The sequence below is a fragment of the Macrosteles quadrilineatus genome, unplaced genomic scaffold (genome assembly GCF_028750875.1).
Source record: "Macrosteles quadrilineatus isolate MER2022 unplaced genomic scaffold, UCM_ALF_1.0 Scaffold_1__1_contigs__length_201487025, whole genome shotgun sequence".
Lineage (NCBI taxonomy): Eukaryota > Metazoa > Arthropoda > Insecta > Hemiptera > Cicadellidae > Macrosteles > Macrosteles quadrilineatus.
Genome location: NW_026542594.1, coordinates 88,057,791 through 88,083,015, shown reverse-complemented (window position 1 = coordinate 88,083,015; position 25,225 = coordinate 88,057,791). Strand labels below are relative to the sequence as shown.

General features: G+C 39.9%; 2 protein-coding genes across 9 annotated transcripts in view; one reads left to right on the top strand and one right to left on the bottom strand.

Annotated features, from left to right (window-relative positions):
* LOC128984169 (protein hu-li tai shao) overlaps positions 1-25,225 on the bottom strand; it is a 156,049-nt gene that overhangs the window by 69,099 nt on the left and 61,725 nt on the right. For all 8 annotated transcript variants that reach the window (XM_054403488.1, XM_054403665.1, XM_054403609.1 and 5 more), the window contains exon 2: positions 13,132-13,183. The gene's annotated coding sequence lies outside the window, so the exon portion shown is untranslated. The remainder of the gene's footprint in view (positions 1-13,131; positions 13,184-25,225) is intronic.
* Positions 21,503-25,204, top strand: LOC128998711 (uncharacterized). The gene has a single exon (XM_054424967.1). The coding sequence runs from the start codon at positions 21,503-21,505 to the stop codon at positions 25,202-25,204; it is 3,702 nt and encodes a 1,233-aa protein (XP_054280942.1).

Here is a 25,225-nt window from a genome sequence, read left to right as displayed (position 1 = left end):
GCTAAAGACAAATGAAATGTAAGATTAATAAATGTGTAAGGAAATATTTGGTTTGGTGTGGTTACCGAGGGACAGCAGTTTATATCGGGAATATCCCGGGTTTACGAAGGTCGTTATCAGTAGACAGTCAGATAAGATCGTGGGAGTGACAGACGGACCGGCGATAACAATAATTTGAGTAGAGCCAACTTTGTTGACTGTAGGGTACCTAGTCTTGTAAATAACCACTTGACTGACAATCACGTTATCCACACCTTAACCACGTAAAAGATTACCAGTTCTAACGTTGTATTTTGTATTTTATCTAAACTATACAGGCACATGTGTAACTCACTGGGGATAAAAGGTGAGTGAGCGTAGCAAACGAACTTCAACCTGGAGGCGAGTTAGCGTAGCGAACGAGCTCCAACCCAAAGGTGAATGAGCGTAGCGAACGAACTTTAACCAGGACGTCATTGAGCCATGCGAACGAGCTCATCTTGAAAATACGAATTGTATTCAAATAATTGCTGTAATTAAGTCTCACAGCCCTGTTTTTAGATTGGGAGTACGGCCCGAGTAGGTCTTATATTTCCTCAAGGAAGGTCATGATCCTGAATACGCACAGATGTATAAGTACGACGTTGGCACAGGAACCAACGGTGAATGAAACTTAATTCAAAACAATAAATGCAATGAGAAAATATGCGGGAAATATAATCACAATGCCAACCCATTTGCCCAAATCTTTCAAAACTATGGCAGAAATTTGTATGTACATAATAAGAGACAAAAGAAGTGACTTCTCTCGCTGCAATAATGCTACCTGTATAGATGTTGCAGCTATTTTTAAAGCTGAAAACAGAGCACCATCTGGCCAAATAAATCTTTCTTGAAAAAAAAAAACTAATGATGTTAACGTATCCGTTCTAGATTCGTCAGATCCACTTATATTCCCAACCGGAGACATTAGTTGGGACCCCTAATTTAAACACGCCTATAACAGAAAATATCGTAGAAATAATTTAATTTAATACGCACTCCGTAGTCCAGGAGCTGAGGGGGTTTAAGCATGCATGAAAGTAGTACGCAATGTTATTGCTGATTATTGTAATATGGACTGTGGTGATCAAAATTACGTATGTCGCCTATTTCAAAAGTGGTCGATAAGGTGGGGGGGAGGGGGCAAACATGGTGGTTTGCGCTATGCGTTAAAACGCTGATAGTTCGAAAACGGTAAAAGATAGAACATCGGTTAAAACGTCGTTGGAATTCTAAAAATGTGGACAACAATAATGGTTATTGGGTCCGAGGTCGTATCTCTATAAATAAACAAGTTATTGTATAAAATATGTAAAAATGGACTTTTCGTGTAGTTTTTTAACCGAAAGTAGAATTAATTTGTGAGTGTCGCAAAGAAGTAATATCAAATATCTTTGCTGATAGTTGTAATATGGACTGTGGTGATAAAAAATACGCATGTCGCCTACTTTTCAGGTGGTCGATAACTTGGGGGGAGGGGGGCAAACATGGCGGAACGCGCTATGCATCGAGACGACTGTAGCTCGAGAACGGTACGAGATAGGACATCGGTTAAAACGTAGTTTTAATCCAAAAAATATTACCAATAGAAAAGGTCGTTGGGTAAAAAGTTGTATCTTAACTAATAAAAAAGTTATAACAATAATAAGTTTAACAAAATCTACATCGTACAGCTATTTTTTCGAAAATCGTATGGATTGTTGATAAATAATAGTGCAATTCCTTAATTACTCGGCTATATATTAACTAGATGCATTTTTTTTATAAGAAAAAAAATATTATTACGAATACATTTGGTTTAAAATGTAAAACACGGCCTCCAAACTACATAGCCTATAATACTTGGGGTTTCGCCGCAATCAAATGCATAATACAGACTACCACTACAAATCCAATTTTAATTATTATAAAGTTGTAGGTTATTATAATATGATTATGTAACAGATTCTTATTCAGCTATGCCAGTTATTCAGTTCTTATTAACAGTTGTGCCGATATCAGCAGCACTGCGCAGCAATTATGACGCAACCTATCGGACGAACCCCAAGGCGTTTGGAGGCCGTGTTTTACATTTTAAACCAAATGTATTCGTAATAATATTTTTTTTTCTATTAAGAAAATGCATCTAGTTAATATATAGCTAAGTAATTAAGGAATTACACTATTATTTATCAACAATCCATACGATTTTCGAAAAAAATAGCTGTACGATGTAGATTTTGTTAAACTTATTATTGTTATAACTTTTTTATTAGTTAAGATACAACTTTTTACCCAACGACCTTTTCTATTGGTAATATTTTTTGGATTAAAACTACGTTTTAACCGATGTCCTATCTCGTACCGTTCTCGAGCTACAGTCGTCTCGATGCATAGCGCGTTCCGCCATCTTTGCCCCGCTCCCCCCAAGTTCTCGACCACCTGAAAAGTAGGCGACATGCGTAATTTTTATCACCACAGTCCATATTACAACTATCAGCAAAGATATTTGATATTACTTCTTTGCGACACTCACAAATTAATTCTACTTTCGGTTAAAAAACTACACGAAAAGTCCATTTTTACATATTTTATACAATAACTTGTTTATTTATAGAGATACGACCTCGGACCCAATAACCATTATTGTTGTCCACATTTTTAGAATTCCAACGACGTTTTAACCGATGTTCTATCTTTTACCGTTTTCGAACTATCAGCGTTTTAACGCATAGCGCAAACCACCATGTTTGCCCCCTCCCCCCCACCTTATCGACCACTTTTGAAATAGGCGACATACGTAATTTTGATCACCACAGTCCATATTACAATAATCAGCAATAACATTGCGTACTACTTTCATGCATGCTCAAACCCCCTCAGCTCCTGGACTACCGATGGTGGAGGAATTAAAGAACTCAGTCAGTTCTCGTTCTCAGTTCAGTGTTGTGTGTTGTGGTTGTGATGTAGGAGTGTATTCAATCATGATTACAGGGTTTAACAACTATTTTATCAAATATTTGTGATGCCTGTGTATTAATATTAGGCATACTTAGCCCCATTTAAAGACTTTACTATCGTTTATTTTCTAAGTGAATACGAAATGTTTTCTACTTTAAAAGTCATTCAATTACATGTTATTGACACTAACTTGGTGCTAAGTAATAAATGTAGAAAAAATAATGCATTTTCCAAATAATCGAATAATCATTTCAACGATGACAGGCATTATGCTAGTAGGCTACCGACTGATTGTAGCGGTATTTTCAGCTAATGCGTGCACATAAGCTATCTGACTTGGGCGACGTTGAGACGGATCGATAGTATGGCGCCAATAGTAGTAATAAACGCGGGATTACTGCGGCCTCCCCAGGCAGCAACTCTCGCGAACGTTTTGAATCCAACATAAAATAGAAAAAAAAACAGTCCGTGAAGTACTCTATAACCAGCTTAATTCGACATTGCGAATAGAGCTGCTAGTGCACGTTATGTGATCCCAAAAATACATTAGGCGGAGAATGGACAAACATTGTGGTCGATAACTAAAATTATTGGTTTATTTTGCTAAAAAATGTTTTTATTAGGCAATGTTTTATTTATTTAGTACCTATTTATAAAACGACTCCCCCAACATATAATCCTCGCCCAGTGTCTTCAATAATCAGCAATTAATTGGGCAACGATATGACACCACCCCAATGTAAATGGCTCGCGTAATTGATAAATCACAGGAGAATAATTGTGATATTCACCGGACAATTACTGCGGCCTCGCGTCGCAATGTCCACACAGCCTCCCACTACATACTACTCAGTATGATCTCATATTCTAATGTCATTGTAGGACACAGTCAAGTTTTGTAGAGTAGTGGTAGGACACTGCAATGTAATGTAAATGGGTCACGTAATTGATATTCACCGGACAATTACTGCGGCCTTGCGTCGCAATGACCCACAGCCTCCCGCTATACACTACTCAGTATGATCTCATATTCTACCGTCGTTGTAGGACACAGTCAAGTTGTGTAGAGTAGTGGTAGGACACTGCAATGTAACGTAAATGGGTCACGTAATTGATATTCACCGGACAATTACTGCGGCCTCGCGTCGCAATGACCCACAGCCTCCCGCTATACACTACTCAGTATGATCTCATATTCTACCGTCGTTGTAGGACACAGTCAAGTTGTGTAGAGTAGTGGTAGGACACTGCAATGTAATGTAAATGGGTCACGTAATTGATATTCACCGGACAATTACTGCGGCCTTGCGTCGCAATGACCCACAGCCTCCCGCTATACACTACTCAGTATGATCTCATATTCTACCGTCGTTGTAGGACACAGTCAAGTTGTGTAGAGTAGTGGTAGGACACTGTAATGTAATGCAAATGGGTCACGTAATTGATATTCGCCGGACAATTACTGTGGCCTTGCATCACAATGTCCCACAGCCTCCCACTACACACTACAGATATAACTACGGATATAAAGCTAATGACACTACTCAGTATGATCTCATATCCTAACGTTGTTGCAGGACACAGTCAAGTTGTGTAGAGTAGTGGTAGGACACTGCAATGTAAATGGGTCACGTAATTGATATTCACCGGACAATTACTGCGGCATTGCGTCGCAACGTCTCGCAGCCTCCCACTACACACTACAGATATAACTACGGATATAAAGCTAATGACACTACTCAGTATGATCTCATATCCTAACGTTGTTGCAGGACACAGTCAAGTTGTGTAGAGTAGTGGTAGGACACTGCAATGTAAATGGGTCACGTAATTGATATTCACCGGACAATTACTGCGGCATTGCGTCGCAACGTCTCGCAGCCTCCCCCTACACACTACAGATATAACTACGGATATAAAGCTAATGACACTACTCAGTATGATCTCATATTCTACCGTCGTTGTAGGACACAGTCAAGTTGTGTAGAGTAGTGGTAGGACACTGCAATGTAAATGGGTCACGTTATTGATATTCACCGGACAATTACTGCGGCATTGCGTCGCAACGTCTCGCAGCCTCCCACTACACACTACAGATATAACTACGGATATAAAGCTAATGACACTACTCAGTATGATCTCATATCCTAACGTTGTTGCAGGTCACAGTCAAGTTGTGTAGAGTAGTGGTAGGACACTGCAATGTAAATAGGTCACGTAATTGATATTCACCGGACAATTACTGCGGCCTTGCATCACAATGTCCCACAGCCTCCCACTACACACTACAGATATAACTACGGATATAAAGCTAATGACACTACTCAGTATGATCTCATATCCTAACGTTGTTGCAGGACACAGTCAAGTTGTGTAGAGTAGTGGTAGGACACTGCAATGTAAATGGGTCACGTAATTGATATTCACCGGACAATTACTGCGGCATTGCGTCGCAACGTCTCGCAGCCTCCCACTACACACTACAGATATAACTACGGATATAAAGCTAATGACACTACTCAGTATGATCTCATAACCTAACGTTGTTGCAGGACACAGTCAAGTTGTGTAGAGTAGTGGTAGGACACTGCAATGTAAATGGGTCACGTAATTGATATTCACCGGACAATTACTGCGGCATTGCGTCGCAACGTCTCGCAGCCTCCCACTACACACTACTCAGTATCATCTCATATCCTAACGTTGTTGCAGGACACAGTCAAGTTGTGTAGAGTAGTGGTAGGACACTGCGATGTAAATGGGTCACGTAATTGATATTCACCGGACAATTACTGCGGCATTGCGTCGCAACGTCTCGCAGCCTCCCACTACACACTACAGATATAACTACGGATATAAAGCTAATGACACTACTCAGTATGATCTCATAACCTAACGTTGTTGCAGGACACAGTCAAGTTGTGTAGAGTAGTGGTAGGACACTGCAATGTAAATGGGTCACGTAATTGATATTCACCGGACAATTACTGCGGCATTGCGTCGCAACGTCTCGCAGCCTCCCACTACACACTACTCAGTATGATCTCATATCCTAACGTTGTTGCAGGACACAGTCAAGTTGTGTAGAGTAGTGGTAGGACACTGCGATGTAAATGGGTCACGTAATTGATATTCACCGGACAATTACTGCGGCATTGCGTCGCAACGTCTCGCAGCCTCCCACTACACACTACTCAGTATGATCTCATATCCTAACGTTGTTGCAGGACACAGTCAAGTTGTGTAGAGTAGTGGTAGGACACTGCGATGTAAATGGGTCACGTAATTGATATTCACCGGACAATTCCTGCGGTCTCGCGTCGCAACGTCTCGCAGCCTCCCACTACACACTACTCAGTATGATCTCATAATCTTAATGTTGTTGCAGGACACAGTCTAGTTGTGTATGGTAGTGTTATGACGTTGAAACACACCCCAGCCTCCTATTCCTCATTACTTAATGTGATATTATAGTATGACGTATGATCTGCGACGGTAGTTATTGATAATAGTTGCTTTACCCGGGTTTGGCCACAGGGGAAAAGCTGAGGGAGATGAAATAGTTCTCTACAATAGAAAACAGTTGCTCGCCCAACATTTAATTTTACTTCTAAGAATGAATTGTTTATACCAATAACAAAAGCAGAAATTAATATTTGGATCAGCATTGTTACTCGAGTTTTGATTTCATAAAGTAGATTGAGTATTGTTGTAATAAGTCTTAAGACAAAATACAGTTTATAATGATTGTATAAGTCACAGAGTGTTTATATCACACTGAATGAACTATGAGACTCATTAATAGGACAGTTTCTCTCAGAACTATTATTACAAAGAAAAAGCCGCTCTGGCGCAGTACAGGTCTGATTTTGTGGGGTAGATTTAGGTGCTGGCGCAGTACGGGCCTCCTACCCGGACTCTCTGGCGCAATACGGGCGCCATACGGAAGAGCTAACCCGACTCGGAAAAGAAAAACCATTAATTTTTATAGATGGCAATAATTATTTGGTTTACCAGTATGCATGATAATCTAATCATACGAAACATGTGTTAATAATTTTTCACCACACTATGATGTTTTTAGCTGTTTTACATACGTTAATTGGTGGCTAAAAGTTACGTTTTGCTGGCCATGCCAGCTGTCATCTTCCTTTGGGGACCGAGCAGGTTTTTACATCCCTAGGGCCGCAAAATCAGCTGCCCGCTTACTTTCTTAAAACATGGAATCTATATATTAATACGCAAGTAGGTTTCTTCTCACAGTCATAACTCAATAACGGTTTGACGGATTTTAACGTTTGAGGTGTCAAATTAAAGGCATTTTCACGCAGATGTGCAAATACGTCTCAGAATATTAAGAAAGGGCACCACTTAAGGACTAAAGTTTGGAAGGAGGCGCTATCTGTTGACATTAGATCAAACTCATTACCCTTTGTTTACAAATAACATATGGACGTAGTTTGAAATAGTTTTTAAGGTTAACCACAGACTGCAGGACTTAAAACTTCCAGAGCAAAGCCGGAATAGATATTTTCGTTTAAACGTCTGTTAAATAAGTCTGGTTCATAAAATAGTTTCCTAGCAAAACTTGATAACACATTGTTCGTAATATTTGAATTAATTTAACTTTCTTCTTATTTTACTGAATTACCATGTAGTTTTGGTTACAGTTCGGTGTGATGAACAATTGAATGTTTGAAAGTGATTATTCTTAGTGCAGTTACCTACCCGTTGCATTACCGTATCACGTAATTTACAATGTATATCAAAATTCCGTTGTAGTGTTTTCTGTTGTTTGGTTAACTTACGTATTTTTATCTCAATTTAAAATTAAGCCACCGGTAAGATGAAGAACTGTGAGTGGCTGGAGGGGACGCGGACGTTACCGCTTGCATCAACCTACCAATGGAACATTTGAAGGATACAGGGTGGCAGTACCATCGTGGTGATACATCATGGATACATCTCCTCAGACAAATGAACGTTAAATGTTTACATTGTGGTGGCTTACATTTTAAGCAAAGGAAAGACCGAAGTAGTTCAATTTTCACTCATTGTTACCATAAATGAAAGGCCCGTTTACCTCATCTGCGGAATTCACTATACTTTCAGGAAGTTATTGGAAACTCCCAATCTGAAAACAGGGCTGCGAGGCTTAGATCTAAAATTCGTCAATTCAATTTCACCTTTGCCATGGTCAGCTCTGAAGCTCATTTAGATCAGAGGATCACACAGGGTATCTACAATTTAAAGATCCATGACACGTGTTATCTCCGAGTAAATAATCTAATACCTTTAGAAGGTCATCGTGAACCCGCACAGATGTATAGTTGAGTACGACGTTGGCACTGGAACCCAACAGCGCTTGAAACACAATTCAAACAAAAAAGCCAGGAAAAAATATACGAGAATAGGGTCACATTGCCAACCTATTCCTAATCTTAAAAAATTATGGCAGAATTTTAGAGGATTTTTAGAAGGGACGAGAGGTCCGATGAGTACAGTGAGATTCGTGTGCTTACTTATGCTACTTAAATAAATGTCGCAGCTATTTTTAAAGCTGAAACAGAGAACAGCCTATAAATAAATAAATAAATAAATCTTACGTCTTTTCCAAAAACTAATAATGTTAAACGCGAATCCGTTCTAGATCCGTCGTCAGATCCACTTGCTTGCCCTCTTATGTTCCCAACCGGAGACTTTCGTTGGCGCACCTAATATAAACACGCCTAAATCAGAACATATAGGAAGTACAAATAATTTAACAATGCTATAGTACGTGTCCTACTGGTTGGTGAAAGAGAGAGATTTAATATAATAAATAGGTTACATACCTTATAAATCCGGATTTATAAGGTATGTAACCTATTTATTATGTTGAATTCAACAGCTCAGGAATTTTAAGAGCGATTTAGCTTGCTACAAAGTCTAAAAACTCACTACAGTGTGTGGTTGACATCTACGTTCTCATAGAAGGCACCCACCTATAGTACATAAAGAGATAGGATAGCCAAAGCATTACGAGAGTGGATCTATATTTAAATATTGTATACTACTTTTATAATCTTTTTACAACATTATATTTTTCATATTTATATAATCATTCAGAAATTACTTTAGAGTGACTCTTTGATTAAGTCTTGCTGTTTATTTTTTTACTGGTTATTCTTTCATTACAGCCTGCAGTTTTGCTCGGTTTCGAGCAACAGGTTATCTAGTGCATATTAAATACACAATCAGTTGCAATAGAATTGTTTTATTGTCACCGCTGCCTAGCAACTATTTATTATTATTTTTGCTGATTCCTCAAATTATTTCTTCAGCCTCAAAGTTGTAGTTGTGTTGACTATCAGTGTGCATTATTATTGTGGTGAATAATAGGGTATAGTGTGGTGAAAAATAGCGTTCGTACCACGGACCGAAATGGTTTTGCAGCTCTCGATCATTTTAAGTTCGAGACGAAGTCGAAATATAATATAACATCTTATTGTTATATTGTTATTTAATTGATTTTTCTTTGATTGATTAAATGTTGTTGTAAACAATTTGCATGTGTGTTTAAAGTGCGTTCTTTATGTTAAGTGTGTGATTTTAATGTTATGCGCTTAATCTGTACCAATAATATATTAGCGAGTAAAGTGGTGTATGGATTTCATAACCATTATTTTACTAGAGACCGTTGTATTTAACCACAACGGGCTCTGTTGCTAGTAACACAGTATTAATAATTAATATTTAATTCGTTTCTATTCATGCAAGTATACACCCAATGTTTTTGGAACATCGATTACTGTGTTTTTAAAATAAATAAAACATAACTGATACACAATCATTTGAAAAACTTGTATATTTAAAAGTGTGTGATTAAAATGTTTTAACATTAAAAGGAAATTTTGTACTACATCATAAGAAAAAACGTTGAGTCACTTTTCGTAATGTATAGAACATCTATGATAAGGATTTAAAAGTTAACTCAGGGTAAAATTGAACAAATAGTTATAATAAAAACAAATGTAACATCCGACCAATCTTAAATATTTTACATGTGATTTAAATAATTCCTTTGATTAAGGTTCGTGCCCTAGGGGAGGATTTCTCGGAAAACGGGAAGTTGAAATTTTACGGGGAAGTTTAACATAAAGAGCTTTTATTCAAGTATGCGGTTAACAGGTTAGGCTTAGGTTCCCTCAAATTAGCTTTGAATATAGAATCATAATTTGTTTAACCCCAGTGTAAGACCAGTGTATGCTGCTAGTGTAAGACCTTTCACCATTAGACACCTCGTGCCCATGTTTTTAGTAGTTTCTTATGAAAAACAACAGGTTAAATAAAATACGCTTGCTTAACTTTTTTTTATTGTGTACATTAACTTTTTAACCGGGTTTGCTGAAAGGATAACTGAAAAATATACCTTATATTATGTAAATGTCACATTGACAATTACATTATAAGAAACACGATATAGAATTTCTACGAAGGTGATTGGCTCGACAGGTGGTCGAAACTTTTGTCGCCAAACGAACCATGCACAATGACCGTGCAGCAGGATAGCAGGATACAGCTCAAGTTGTGTGGGGGAGGGGGAGGGGTGGACAAAATGTAATCGTATTCCAGGGTGGTCGGCACGAGACACGACAGCCGACACTGCGACGCCGGACTATCGACTACCCTCTACATCACACACTACAGTATCACTAGCACTAGACACACACAGCTACCTCAACCTTCACCATCAACTAGTAGCCCTCCCTATCTGGGCACTCGTATTTACTCCGGATCCAAAATCTGAACAATTATGCAAAACGAAAAATGAGTTTTTGCCTATAAGAAATAATAAATACGATTTATTTATTTATATTAGAAGACATGGACTGTTATATATATATACAAATTCGAAAAGTTGGTGATTTTTAATTAAGTGCATTGTCAAAAGTGTTAATCAAATCACAACAAGGACTAAACTATAGTAGTACAGTACTGCCCTTGATAACAGACTGCCCTTGATAACAGACTGCCCGTTCTGTATCGACGTGTTTTAAACCTTCACACATTTAACACGATCTAATGCGATGTATAAGATAGTCCCTTATATTACGAGGATACTCCGAATCTTTATAATCACTCGCCATTTGGCTAGCCAAGTGGTTTTATTATTTCATATGTCATATAATATTTAAAAGATACATACTATAAACTTGGACCATTAATACAACTAGACATTCCATCCAAATGTTAAAGTTGTCACCAGTTAAATACCAGATTGTGCTGATATAAATTGTCAATTTCTGTCGAATACACAAACCTTTTTACCGAGTCAAAAACTACAGGAATAAGTTATTGTGAGTTACAAGTCACATAAACTGTTATGATCCATCAACTTAGTCAGAAACAAAATAAAAAGGTATAAAATCGAACTTTAGACACTAGGGCAATCTGTGACTGGCTCACAGAACTAGTTTCTTCCTCATTAAAAAATGGGCGACAGCTAGTCCATGTAGATGGGATGTGTAATTCAGTAACCAAGATAGTCAATGCTGTAACTTTAAACAATAAGTTCCAGGTTTAACACACCACCCAAACTACTCTAATAAACTAATGCCCTTAACCTCCAAATGAGGCCTACGCTAATTAATCAGTAACAAGTCCTCTCTAATTACAGAGATATATTGAAAACCAGTCAAGTGTGTTTGTTTAAAGACGGTGACACACTATCGATCTTTTCCCCGAACAAGACCCCGAACCGAGCAGGGAGAAGGGAGAAGGGAGGTCGAAGGGAGGATGTTCGATAGTGTGTCACGGGTCCGTACACCGATCAAGACGCCGAACAAGACATCAGGCCGAGCAGGGAGACGAGCGCTCTGGAGGCGGTTTTTTGGCGAAAGATCAAAGAAAAGATCGGTCCGATGTACGGTCCGATGTACGATAGTGTGTCACGGTACATTTTTGCCCCGTACATCGTCGCGAGCGCCGCACCGAGCGGCCGCCTGCGCTAGCATTGATAGTTCTGATTTAATATGGCAATTAAACTCTTTAATTGGTAAAATAAATAAATGTTGGGTAATATGTTGCCGTTATATATTATAATCATTTAAGATGTAATGTTTGTGGTTTGTTTGGTCAAGGTTGAAAGTGTAGAAACCGTTAAATCAATTATATCAATAATATTAAGGTTGAATTAAGTAATTGATGTTGACTTAAATTCTTTCAAAAATAATATAAACATTAATATTATTAAAGGCAATTAAAATGATCATTCTGTAACGTTATTTCAATGAATAAAACCAATAGAAATCAATAGATATAACTAAGCATCCTTTCTAGAATATTTTATTTTTGCGCTCTCACTCGCACACACTCTCCATCTCTCTCCAAACTTCCTTTTGCCGCGCTCGGTAGAATTCGTCTGGTCTTGGTCATGTTCGGGGAAATGTTCGGAGTAAAATTTTGCTGATATTTATCTCCCTTCTCCCTTCTCCCTGCTCGGTTCGGGGTCTTGATCGGGGAAAAGATCGATAGTGTGTCACCGTCTTTAGGGAGATCTGTTTGTTGAAGAAACTGGGAGATGAATGAGGTGTGAAAAACAAGAATATGCCAAGGCCTCACCCCCACCTGCACTGACACTGTACCAACTGTGCTCAGATCCTACACTTACACTGCTCCGGCGTCATTCGTGAAAAACTTGTTTCTATTTGATTATATTTGTCGAATATTGTGTAGTCATAAAATATAATCGTCAAAAAACACGTACACACTAACTGTACTTGTAAAGTTACATGATTCAAAAACTGCGGCAGGGATCTTTTTATGTGCTGGAGAGAACAGATAGGCTACGTGTAAACTCAGACTATTTTTTTTAAATCCAGTTCAGGGACTAAATAAGCCACACCAACCACGAGTAAAATACTCGGGAGGTTGTTTAGGGGTCTGCACCAAGCAATAGTATACGAAGTAGCTATTATACCTTCTGCCGGCAATTTAATTTGTCTATTAAAACTAACTAGCATCATAGATTTAAAAGGAGATAGAAGTGTCTACTCCTTTAATCCATGCTAGCATTCAAACACGCTAGCAGTGCACACAGCTGGGGATCAGTATTCCCAGGGGTTGAGTATACTGTAACTAATTAGAGAATACGGCAGATCGCTTATTGGTGGAAAAAACGTAACTTACCGGTCTTCTAAAGCCGCTTCCACGGTATTTGTCTCACGGGTTGAGGTGGGACCTGAAACAATAAAACATGTAGGTACTTATATACTATGGAGTTCTCAGTGTAATGAAAAACCCGTTGATGGCCAAACCCACCTTTGCAACTTGATATTATGACTGGGTCTATAAGTTTTTGTATAGACCATTTATTATTTGGGTTCCCATATGGGGGATGCGGAATACCTACAATCCCTCAGAAAACCACCCCCAGGTGAAACGTGACGTCAAGAAATCTAAATAACCAATATGGGAGCCGTGTCCGCGACTGGAATACCACCCCCCCCCCCTAGCAAAATGGGATTCCATGTACAGTAATTGTAATTTTAATTCGAGTAATTCCGTTTGATAACAGTAAAGACATGGAGGAAATATCATAAAAAATGTTGAAATGTTACAGCAAGTTTGGTTGGATAGGTTAAGTTAGTTTAGAACAGTATGACAACAAAACTTGAGTGTCCGTGACTGGAAAACTACCCCCCCCCCCATCTCTGACGTCAACATGACGTAAGAACCTGCTTGGGGGGGTGGGGGGTAGTTGTCCGGGGGGCAGTCTTCCGGCGACCCGCCATATGATGTGGAACACGGAGGAAAACGGGGGAATAATTCGTGAATAAATAATGCAAATTTAAAATTGAAATCTCGTGGTACTTTTAGTGAACACGAAACATGATCTCAGCTTATAAGCCATTTAGTAATGTAGCTTCTAAGTGGTAAAGTGCACAACACAAGTCAAAAATGTTGCCACAAAGTATTTGTTGCCGCAATAGTATCACCGTAATGATTTAATGTACACTTGAGATAAACAAAACAAGCTGTATGAAGCACTGAGTTGTTTCGAGGGTAGGGCCGGAACGGCCAACTAATTGGTTTATCAGCGGTCAATATCAAGTTCAGGTATCAAGGGGAACACTGCAAGAGCTTCACACTACGAAATCAGATCTCTCCTCATCCTGCACCTGAGGCTAGACCACAGAGGATCCCCTTCTTCGATACATTTTATCATGTGTCTACACTATAAATAAAGCTATGACTAGCTGTAACAGCTTCACATCGTAGGCCCTTAATAAAAGTAACAAACTTCAATTATGACAATAAAACAGGTTCATGGTCGATCTGGGAACCACAAAACCTCCAAGATGCGTTGAGGTAAGTCCTCAACCAAAGTTCTTTTACATAACATAACATTTAACTCGAATAGGGGAAGCATTTTAATTGTTGAATAATATGCTATAATATTGAACATAGGCTATTTTTGCAATATCGAATATATTATTATTCAGTATTATCATATAATATACTTAATCCCTTGGTTAGGCTCCTACATTTACTACAAATGTACGGCCGGGGCTATAGGAGGCGGTTTTCCGCCTGAAGTCAAGCCACGAGTCGATGTCAGTACACACGGCGCGGTTGAACCGCTTCCTGTTGGGGTTTCCCGGCCCACATAGCGTATTACAACTAGGTCCAATTCACCCATATTAATTATGGACGAAACACTTATTTTAGTTTGTGCAGAAGCAATTGGTGAGCTGGAACCAAAGGTTAACAAAAATCACTGTGTCCATCCATTCATAACGGATAAACCATTTGTGTTTCAAACGTTTTACGAGCACTTATGTGAAACCAAAGTTCGGAGTTTTTTTGTTGTTGTTATTACCGTATGTCAATGTCAATAGTATCGATTGACAATCTACTTGAACACCCGGCAGCTCCGAGTAGTCTATTCATTGGGCTGTTTGTCTCTGACCAGTTCTATTAACTTGTTCGTATCAAACATTGTACAAATTTCAATCGGTAAACACACGCACATAAACAAAAACTAATTCAATACCAGTAGAAAAGCCAAAAGCGAACCGTATCGTGTATTGTCTCTCATTTTCACAAGACTGCGTGTGTCCATTCTCTCCATCGCGGCTTAAAAGAGTCATCATCAGAGTAGTGTTATATAGTCAATGGTGGTAGCCATGTTGGATTTTAGTCCCATAAGAGCAATTTTAAATTTGAGAAAACATACCATCATTTGAAGCAGCATGCCGGTGTTACTAGCGGAATGAGGATATTGTATTTAAAATATTTGTTTTTTCCGACCGCGCGGCAAAACCGCCTCGGGTTGCCCATGCTTACTATGGTATTACTGTTAATTTATGAGATCTCACAATGGGTCACCTCAAATGAACTATTAACCAACTGAATCATGGGCCAAACAAGCTGTTTAAGGTAGAATAGGACTTAACTGGTATAATAATAATAAAAATAATACATGATTTCACGCACGCGCGGTTGAAGACAAATATCCATGTAATAATTATTCTGTATTGACTTATATCACAAATTAAAATAACCTCACTTCAAACTGTTAGTTTAACTTACAGATTCAATAAAAGTAAAACGCTCAGTTTCTATTACGTTAAAGGGTGGGTGAAGGAAATGGATTTTTCAACGACGTGGAAGTCTATAAATAGTCCTTGAACGCGGTTTCGCTAAGCGCCACTTCAGCCGGACGTATTACCGCGCATATTGAAAAGACTTCTCGCATTTACAATAGCTTCTTATAATACAAACTGTTATATATAATTTTATATTAAATTCGACCTTACAAAAAATACTATATTGAATGAATCTATATAAATAAAATTAGAATGTTGTCTGTACATTGCTCAGAATTATATATTTTTAGGTTATTTTTACGTTTTATACATTAAAGAAGCAGAAACAAGTCTTATCTCTATTTCTGTCTGTCTGTCTGTCTTTCTGTAACACTCAAGATGGCATTTTACGCAATCTTCTCCATGAAAACGAGAGTACCTATCAAGATCCAAGTTATTTTAATGTATTCACTGGATTGGCGAGTGTCTTTAGCCATTAAAACATGGCCGCACTACTTTGTAAATAAAATTACGGACGTTCAAAAATGCAGTTTTGTGCGATTTTTGCCAAGTTTTCGGTCAATTTTTATTACATAACTAGCAGAGTACCCGTCCTTCGTACGGGGTTGGCATAGAAGTATAAAATGCTTATTGCAGTTACGGGAGAGGACACGGTTTAAGGCAATTTGGTCTTTAAATTTATACGGTATCCTATAGTGTAGCACACATCTACCATAGCCCTAATTTTCTACAACTGCACCTAAACCATGGAAAAAGTAAAGTTTTCATTGTGTACCACAACTTTTTGTTGCTAGTTGGTTCAAATTAGCTGGTGTAATAAATGCAAAAAACATAATAGTGCTGCACCCTTTTGGTAAGCCCTACTTTTAATGCTATTTAATATCATAGAACCAACTTGTACAGTTGAAACGGCTGACAATAGTTATTTGTGTAACTAGTGGTGAAAGTGGCACTTTGCTGCACACGAGAGCAATGTTTACGCACGAGCCGCAGGCGAGTGCGGAATGATCTCGAGTGCAGCAAAGGCCTTTTTCACTCGTGTTACACATTATATTTTTCCTACAGTCACTATAAAACATAAATAATTAGTCTTTCAAACACTATACAACACGTTTTTAGGTTCAGCTAGCAACACAATTACACAAATGGTGCCCTGGAGAAAGTAGTACCCGTGGTCCGTATCACTCCGCTATTTTTCCTCGGCAAGAAATGTGGTCGTCTTTTGAGAATATAGTTCCGTATGTTTTTGTAATTTGAAGTGGTTTCCGCGCCTAAAAAAATGCTTTAAAGGTATTTTCTTGTTTATTAAGACCGTAGGAATGTTTTAAAAACGTTTAAAAGAAAAGTCCAGAAAGTTCAGAAATACCAAAACTATAAACACGAAATGACAGGTTAAATCGTAGTTATAATAGTCAATCAGCTGTTCATAGTATTATTATCTTTAAGTGTTGCCAACCTATTTCCAAGCGTACACGGATTACGTGCATAATAAAACCACGCTGTTTTGTGTTGTTTGGTTGGAATCCTGATGTGCGGCAAAGTATAAACCGTGCGGCAAAGTATAAACCGTACGGCAAAGTATAAATATGCAGTAATTAGCAGCTTTCTGTACTATAAACAGTACAGGGAAGCCAACTTTGTCGGGTGACTGTAGGAAAAATTCTTTTATTCCCTTAATATGAATACTCATAAGGCTAACATGAGAAAATCCAGAGCCAGAGCGACTGGGGCGGATCCTGAAAGTGTTTTTGAGGTAAGAATATGTCTATATATTAATCGGGAACGTCAGCTATCATCACACCAAACTTCAACCTTATCGGTTTAGTATTTACTTAAGTATGTATTTGTCACATGCAAAAGAGACAATGTTGGTTCTTTGAAAATGCCAAATAATGGTATCACTCCTACCATTTAATTCAGAAACAAAATCTCTATTCTCTATATTTATACAGCCGCATGTGTAACTGGTAACGTATACTAATTCTAGATCACTTCTAGACGTGCTAGAGACTTGAAATTTTCGGTGTTTTGTAGGTCTAGTGCCCAAACCCCCGGAAAAAATCCGAAAAGTGGCATTTTCCCCTACCAACCCCCCCTAAATTAACAATTTCCCCCCCATGTTATTCTTATGGGAAATAACGTTGAAAAACACCGATTTTCGTACGCTCATCTAAACCGTTTAGAAACGTGCTAGAGACTTGGAATTTGCGTAGGATTGTACTATGGGATCTTACATTACCGGTAAAATTCGTAAAAAACCCATTTTCAAAATTCTACCCCCCCAAAAAAATTCCATACAAATTTCGGTTTTTGGAAAAACATGTTTTTTTAAAACAGCTGTAGCTCGAAAACGGTAAGAGCTAGAATCGATTTGAGGAAAAATCGTGAGTTCGCAATTAAATTTTCTACAAGACAGTTTTGTCTGAGAAGGCGTCGTATCGAAATTCGCACTCCTTCACCTTCAAAAAACGCTCTACTTCCAAAAATTGTAAAAATTCTTGATTTTTTTAAGTGTTTTTAATTTTTAAAACGACTTTTTGCACATATATTTTTATTTTTTATGCTCCCAACGTTGAAAGGAAAGTCCCTAGAGTGACCTTCTATAATTTTAATGTATTAAAAAAAAATTCAAAATGGCGAATTTTCAATAAAAAAGATCGTTTTTAACGTATTTCTTATGGAGAATTAACATGCAACGACAAGCAAACTAGAAGTAAACGTGAGTAGGTGAAATATGGGCGTTTGGTGACAGAAAAAAACATTTTTGTCACTTCTAGAGTAGCTACGGAGCTGAAATTTGTTCTGAAGGTTTGTCTGGATACCAAACCACCCATTAAGTCCCAAAATTTAGTTTTTTCCAACCGAAACCCACCAAAAGAAATCCCTTAAAACCCTAGTTTTTTTGGGAAAAACACGTTTTTTTTTAAACTGCTGTAGCTTGAAAACGATAAGAGCTAGAAACGATTTGAGGGAAAATCGTAGGTTCAGAATTAAATTTTCTACAAGACACTTTTCTCGAAGAAGGGGTCATATCGAAAATCTTACTCCTTCACCTTCAAAAAACGATCTACTTCCAAAAATTGTGAAAATTCTCGATTTTTTTAGGTGTTTTTAATTTTTAAAACGACTTTTCGTACATATATTTGTACTTTTTATGGTCCCAACGTTGAAAAGAAAGTCCCTTGAGTGACCTTCTATAATTTCAACGTATTAAAAATTTAAAAAGTCGGATTTTCAATCAAAAAGATAGTTTTTAACGCTTTCTTAACGTATTTTCTATCGAAAATTAACATGCTTTTTTACGCAAACGAGATCGGAATTTTAGTAGGTGAATTATATATATTTTGACCAATCCCATTTACCCCCCCCCTCTTTCATCCCCTTTAATAAAATTTTACCATTAGCAACAGGGTGCAGCACTATTATTTTTTAAAATTTATGACAATAGCTAATTTGCAACCAAACGGTGAGTGAGCGTAGCGAACGAGCTAACCTGAAGGCAAGTGAGCGCAGCGAACGAGCTCCAACCTAAAGGTGAGTGAGCGTAGCGAACGAGCTTACCTGAAGGCAAGTGAGCGCAGCGAACGAGCTCCAACCCAAAGGTGAGTGAGCGTAGCGAACGAGCTTATCTGAAGGCAAGTGAGCGCAGCGAACGAGTTCCAACCTAAAGGTGAGTGAGCGTAGCGAACGAGCTTACCTGAAGGCAAGTGAGCGCAGCGAACATGCTCCAACCTAAAGGTGAGTGAGCGTAGCGAACGAGCTAATCTGAAGGCAAGTGAGCGCAGCGAACGAGCTAACCTGAATGCAAGTGAGCGCAGTGAACGAGCTCCAACCTAAAGGTGAATGAGCGTAGCGAACGAGCTAACCTGAAGGCAAGTGAGCGCAGCGAACGAGCTCCAACCTAAAAGTGAGTGAGCGTAGCGAACAGCTAACCTGAAGGCAAGTGAGCGCAGCGAACGAGCTCCAACCTAAAGGTGAGTGAGCGTAGCGAACGAACTTCAACCAGGATTTGATTGAGCCATGCGTTTAGTTTAATTGTTTTCCCATCTCCACCCCAAACTCGTGTTAAACCTTAAATTTTACCTTATTTTCCCTATTTTTTGTGATTTTGAATGCGCAAGGGGTCCATTCTTCGTGCCGATAATTTTCACCAACCCCCCGCCCTAAGATTATTTTAAAATATCATTTTACCTCACTCTAACTCCTAAGACTTTATCGATGCTTATTGATGCGAAGAAAGTTGTTTGAGGTTGTGACTTAGCAAATTTAATTTATCATAGCACCGGCCCTACATCGAGACTCTAACATGTCAAGACTGGTTTGGTTTGCACTTAACAACCCCTCTATGGAATACTTCGCAACTGCCAAGTTATCACTACGTCTTTTACGCAAAAATGTTTCCGGACAAAAAATGTTTCCGGACAACATCCTGTCCCCCGTGAACATTTCTCATCACGGCTACTATTAAAAGGGGGCCTGGGGGCGGGGCCCCTAGCGAGCACAAGGCGAGTCTAAATACCATAATCCCGCATATGTAACTCACTGGGGGATACAAATTCTAGACAACTTCTAGAGGTGCTAGGGAGTTGAAATTTGGCACGCGTGTAGGTCTTGGGCCCAAACCCCCGGGAAAATTCCAAAAAGTCGCATTTTCAAATTTTAACCCCCCCGAAATTAAGAGTTTCCCCCCCATGTTATTCTTATGGGGAATAACATTAAAAATGACCGACTTTGGTGTGCCCATCTGAATCACTTAGAAATGGGCTAGAGACTTGAAATTTGCGTAGTATTGTAGTATGAGATCTTACATTACCGGTGGAATTTGCAAAAGTCCCATTTTCAAATTTTAACCACCCCAAAAATCCAAAATGGCGGACCTCTGAAAACGAAAAAAACACTTTTTTTTTCAACCGGATGTAGCTCGAAAACGGTAGGAGCTAGAAAAGATTTGAAAGGATCTTAGCGAAAGGAAATTAAATTTTCTACAAAACCTTGTTAAGCGTTTTCCGAAAATCGCACTCCTTAACCTTCAAAAAACGCCCTACTTTCAAAATTTAGTAAATTTCTTTCAATTTTTTTAAAGGTTTTCGCTGTTTTTTCATACTTAAATAATTCCTTTTCGCAAATATTATTATTGTTTTGTATTCTCCTTACTTTACTTTAAATTTTACTCATTACATGTTTTTTCGTAACTTTACTCTTTGACCCCCAAAACTTAATTTTAATGTCAAAATTTGAAAGTTTTTACGAGCCCCATGTTATTCTTATGGAGAATAACATTGAAATTGAATGACTTTGTTATGGTCATCTGAATGGTTTAAAAACGTGCTAGAGACTTAAATTTGGTAGTAACGTAGTATGGTATCTTAATTTAACGGAGAAATTTGCAAAAGTCCCATTTTCAAAGTTTAACCCCCCCAAAAATCCAAAATGGCGGACCTCTAAAAACGACAAAACATGTTTTTTTTCAAACAGCTATAGCTCGAACATGGTAAGAGATAGAAAAGATTTTAAATAATTTTCATGGTCAGGAATTAAATTCTCTACAATATACTCTTGGGAGTTTTTCGAAAATCGCACTCCTTTACCTTAAAAAAAAACGCCCTACCTCCAAAAATTGTAAAAAGTTCTCGATTTTTTACGTGTTTTTTTTTAATTTTCGGACATAAAGTTTTATTTTTTATGCTCCTAATGTTTTATGCTGAAAAAAAAATGCCCTAATACACATTAAAAAACTTTCTACCCTTAAAAAGATTAAAAATGGCGGATTTTTGGTAAAGCAGTACAGACAAGTCGCTAATGCACTATATTGAGTTGGTTCTCGCTCTTATTTCTGCTACCAAATTTGACTACACATGTTCAAGTTTCACGATCACTTCTAATCCTATTTGGACTATTTTTATTCGGATTTTTGTGATCTATACTTGTTATCCGCTTTAATTGTTGGTATGGATCACTCTTGTGTTGCTGTTGGGTCTTTCCATCAGGGAGATCTGAGATTCACTGAGAGCAACAATGCACAGTGCATGGCTAATTCAGCCTGTGCCCTCGCCTGGCAAGTGTTCTGCGGGGGGTTCAGTACTAATGCCATTGACGAAATACTCATGGCCGGCGACCGTTTGTACAATCAATCCCGCCGTGAGTATAACGTCATACATAGGTATCTCTTTCCCGAGGACCTTGCCAGGAACTTCGTGGTTGCAGACCATCATGTAACCATAGAGGAAATTTCCAATGTTGTTGATGGATTGTATCCTCGTTCCTACGCCGAATTGGACGATGTGACCACTTCTTTAACAGCGATGTTGGAAACAGCCATGACCGGCGACTCTGTTGATGGTGGCTTTGTGTTCACTGGTCAATTGGTAGCAGTAGCTTTTTGGCGTTACCAAGGGCGACTCTACCTCTTTGACTCACACGCGGTGAACGAGAGTCGTCGTCGAGACATAGATGAGGTCAATAATAAGGCTCGGCTGTTTGTGTGCGACAACTTTCCTTCCCTGGCCTCCCTTTTATTGGTAAATTCGGCGTTCGTCGGTGGACAGTACTCTGTTACTAAGCTTAAATTTTCCGTCCATCAAACTGTCCATACGATCGGATGTCCAGACAGTGATTTGACCCACGTTTTAGAATCTCCCTCTCAGGCAGTTGCTAAGGGAACCAAAGGTCCTGGCAGACCAAAGAAAATTAAAAGAGGTCGTCCAAAAACTTTAGACACTACTCGGGAAGAGCAGGTAGATGCGGCTAAGAAGAGGTATAGAGAGACGCACCCTGAACAACACAGAGATGAGAATCAGCGGTACTCACAAAATCACCCTGAAGTGAATAGAAGGGCTGTTCGGGAGTACGACTTGCGTCATCCTGGTGCTTCTGCCGAAAGAGGTCAGATTTTTCGACTGAAAAATCCGAAAATGTCTGAACTCCAACACCTGGCAGGTCCACTTGCTCGGTCCGTAGTGCAGAATGGCCCACTTTCTGTTTGGAGTGGAGAGTTACTAGAATCAATAGAGCCTTATAAATTAAAGAAGGTCAGCCTCTGGGTGGAAGACATATTCAGATGTCGTCATTGCCACGCACGGCTCTTCGAGGAAGAGAAAAACAGAAAAAAATGGTGTTGCGGAGAGGGAGCATTCAACGTTCTTGACCTCCCTCCTCTGCAAGAACACTTTTATTCTGATCGTCACTTCCTGGAAAGAGCCCGTGCATACAACGATATGTTTGCTTTCTGCGCGCTCGAAGTGTCAGGCGGGTATCGTCATCCCAGTGGTCTTTCATTTTTCAAGATCGAGGGAAGAATGTACCACCAGGTCTACAATCTGGACGCCCCAGGACAAAAGTTCACCACTCGTTCTGGGAACGTTCAGTTTGTTAATCGGTCCCGCCTGTACATAGACGACGGCGAAGAGCGCCGTAACATTGCGATGGGTAGATCTCTTGATGGCGAGATCATCGACGGTATTGCCGATTTTCTATCGAGGGAAAATCCTTATATTGAGCATTACCGTCGATTGAGTAATGAGCCTTCTGTAAATGCTCACTTGGCTTTTGAAGTGACTAGTAGATCTACCCATGGCCCTGTTCTCGGTGATCGGCAGACAGGCGTTGAAGTGCACGCCGTGCTCAGCAATGATGAGAACGACACTGAGCCCCGGAGACTGACAATATGGAAATCCGGTTCCGACAGACCTACATATATTGATCTTTTACATCCCCTAATGGAACCTTTCCAATATCCCCTACTCTACCCGCAAGGCACTGTGGGTTGGCACGTTGGTCGCCGTGACAACAAAGGTGCCAAACTGACCCAGTTTACGTACTCGCGTTGCCTCCTACTTTCTGAACCTCGCTTCTCTCACTTAGGCCGTCTTTCACAAGCTTGGCAGGTTGAGATTTTCGCAAGGTACGAGGAGGAGAGACTGCGTTATATAAAGTACACGCAGCTGAAGAACACCGACAATGCCTTGCGGGTAGGCCCGGTTGACGAGATCCGTAATGCACAGCAGGTCTTGAACGACATCGCTCGTGATGAAACCGTCCAAGGCGAGGGCGGGGTGCAGGCAGGAAAAGTCTACCTCCCAAGTTCGTTCGCCGGGGGGCCCAGATACATGAAGGTCAAATATGAGGACGCCATGGCACTCGTATCGCGCCTGGGTTCCCCCACTTTCTTTTTGACATTCACGTATAACGCAACTTGGGAGGAAAACAAGAAAGCTTGCCCTCGTGGAGGAAGTCGCAGTGACCCTAGCACTGCTTGCAGAGTTTTCAGAATTAAACTTCTGGAACTTCTCCGAGACCTACGCAGCGGATCAATGTTCGGACGAGCTGTCTATATCGTCTACGTCATCGAGATGCAAATGAGGGGCCTTCCTCATGCCCACATTGTATTCAAGATCGACGGCGACGGACCAGTTCAGGCGTCCGAAATTGACTCCATCATCCGCGCGGATATTCCCTCGGAAGAAGAGGCTGGAGGCCGACTGAGGAAGTTAGTTCTAAAACATATGATCCACGGTCCATGTGGAAATGATCACAGAACCGACTTCCTCTGTTGGGACTCTGCAAAGGGTTACTGTACCAAGTACTTCCCCAAACCCTGCTGTGAAACGACTCACGTCGACGAGAGGGGATTTGTCCAGTATAGACGTAATTACACCAACCAGGGGACCATCCAATCGAGAAATAAAAATATTATCGTTCACGACGGTTGGGTTGTGCCATATAATCCCGCACTGATGTTGAAATACGAGGCCCACATCAACTTGGAGTTGGCGTCTACGCGCCGCGTAATTAAGTACCTCTTCAAATACCTTATGAAGGGAGGATCACTACAGAACGTCACAGTCACTCCCTTCGAGCCGTCTGTTGAATGTCTTCCTGTCCACTTGGAGGGCAAGCAGTCCGTCCTCTTCAGACCTGGTCAACTGGCAGAGGCAGCCGCTAGAAACACCTCCAAACTCACCATCTACTTTGACCGGCCTCGTATTTCACTGTTCGACGACGTGACTTATCAGTGTTTTTATGAAACATTTATAGTCCACGTGAAGCGTCCGAAAACTGCGGAGGTTTACGAGCACCCCAACGGCGTTCATTTTATCACTGCCCGCCAGCGCGGCGAGAAGGTGTGCAGACTGTTTTGGGTCTCCCCTAGCAGGTCCGAACAGTACTATTTGCGTATCCTTCTCATGACTGTTCCTTGCCGTGGTTATGCCGACCTCCTGTCCCGCGGTGGACCCAACTGCCGCACTTTTCAAGAGGTCGCGCGGCATCTTGGCTTGGTGCAAGACGAACAGGAGTACCACTACGCGCTGCGCGAGGCAGCCACTTTCATGACTGGCCCGAGACTTCGTTCATTCTTTGTGATCCTCTGCAACATGGGAGCTCCTGCAGCTCTCCTGTGGGATGCTTTTCGTGATTCCATCTGCGAGGACCACATAGAGCGTAATCCTCTTGATGTTGAACTGGCCTACAAGCTAGGTCTCATTGAGATTGATCGGAGTCTCCGTCGGCAGGGCTCTTGCGTCGCAGATCACGGCCTCCCCGACGTACACGATGACACGACGGAGTTAGGAAGAGAACTGCTCGTACACGGCGAAAATCAACAGAGAGTGTTTGTGGAGGAGTGGGTTACAAAGCTTTACAAAGCTCTCTGAAGACCAAACCCGTGTATTTGA

Excerpts from the sequence above, each read along its gene's own strand:
- LOC128998711 (XM_054424967.1), top strand. The coding sequence starts at position 21,503 with ATGGATCACTCTTGTGTTGCTGTTGGGTCTTTCCATCAGGGAGATCTG.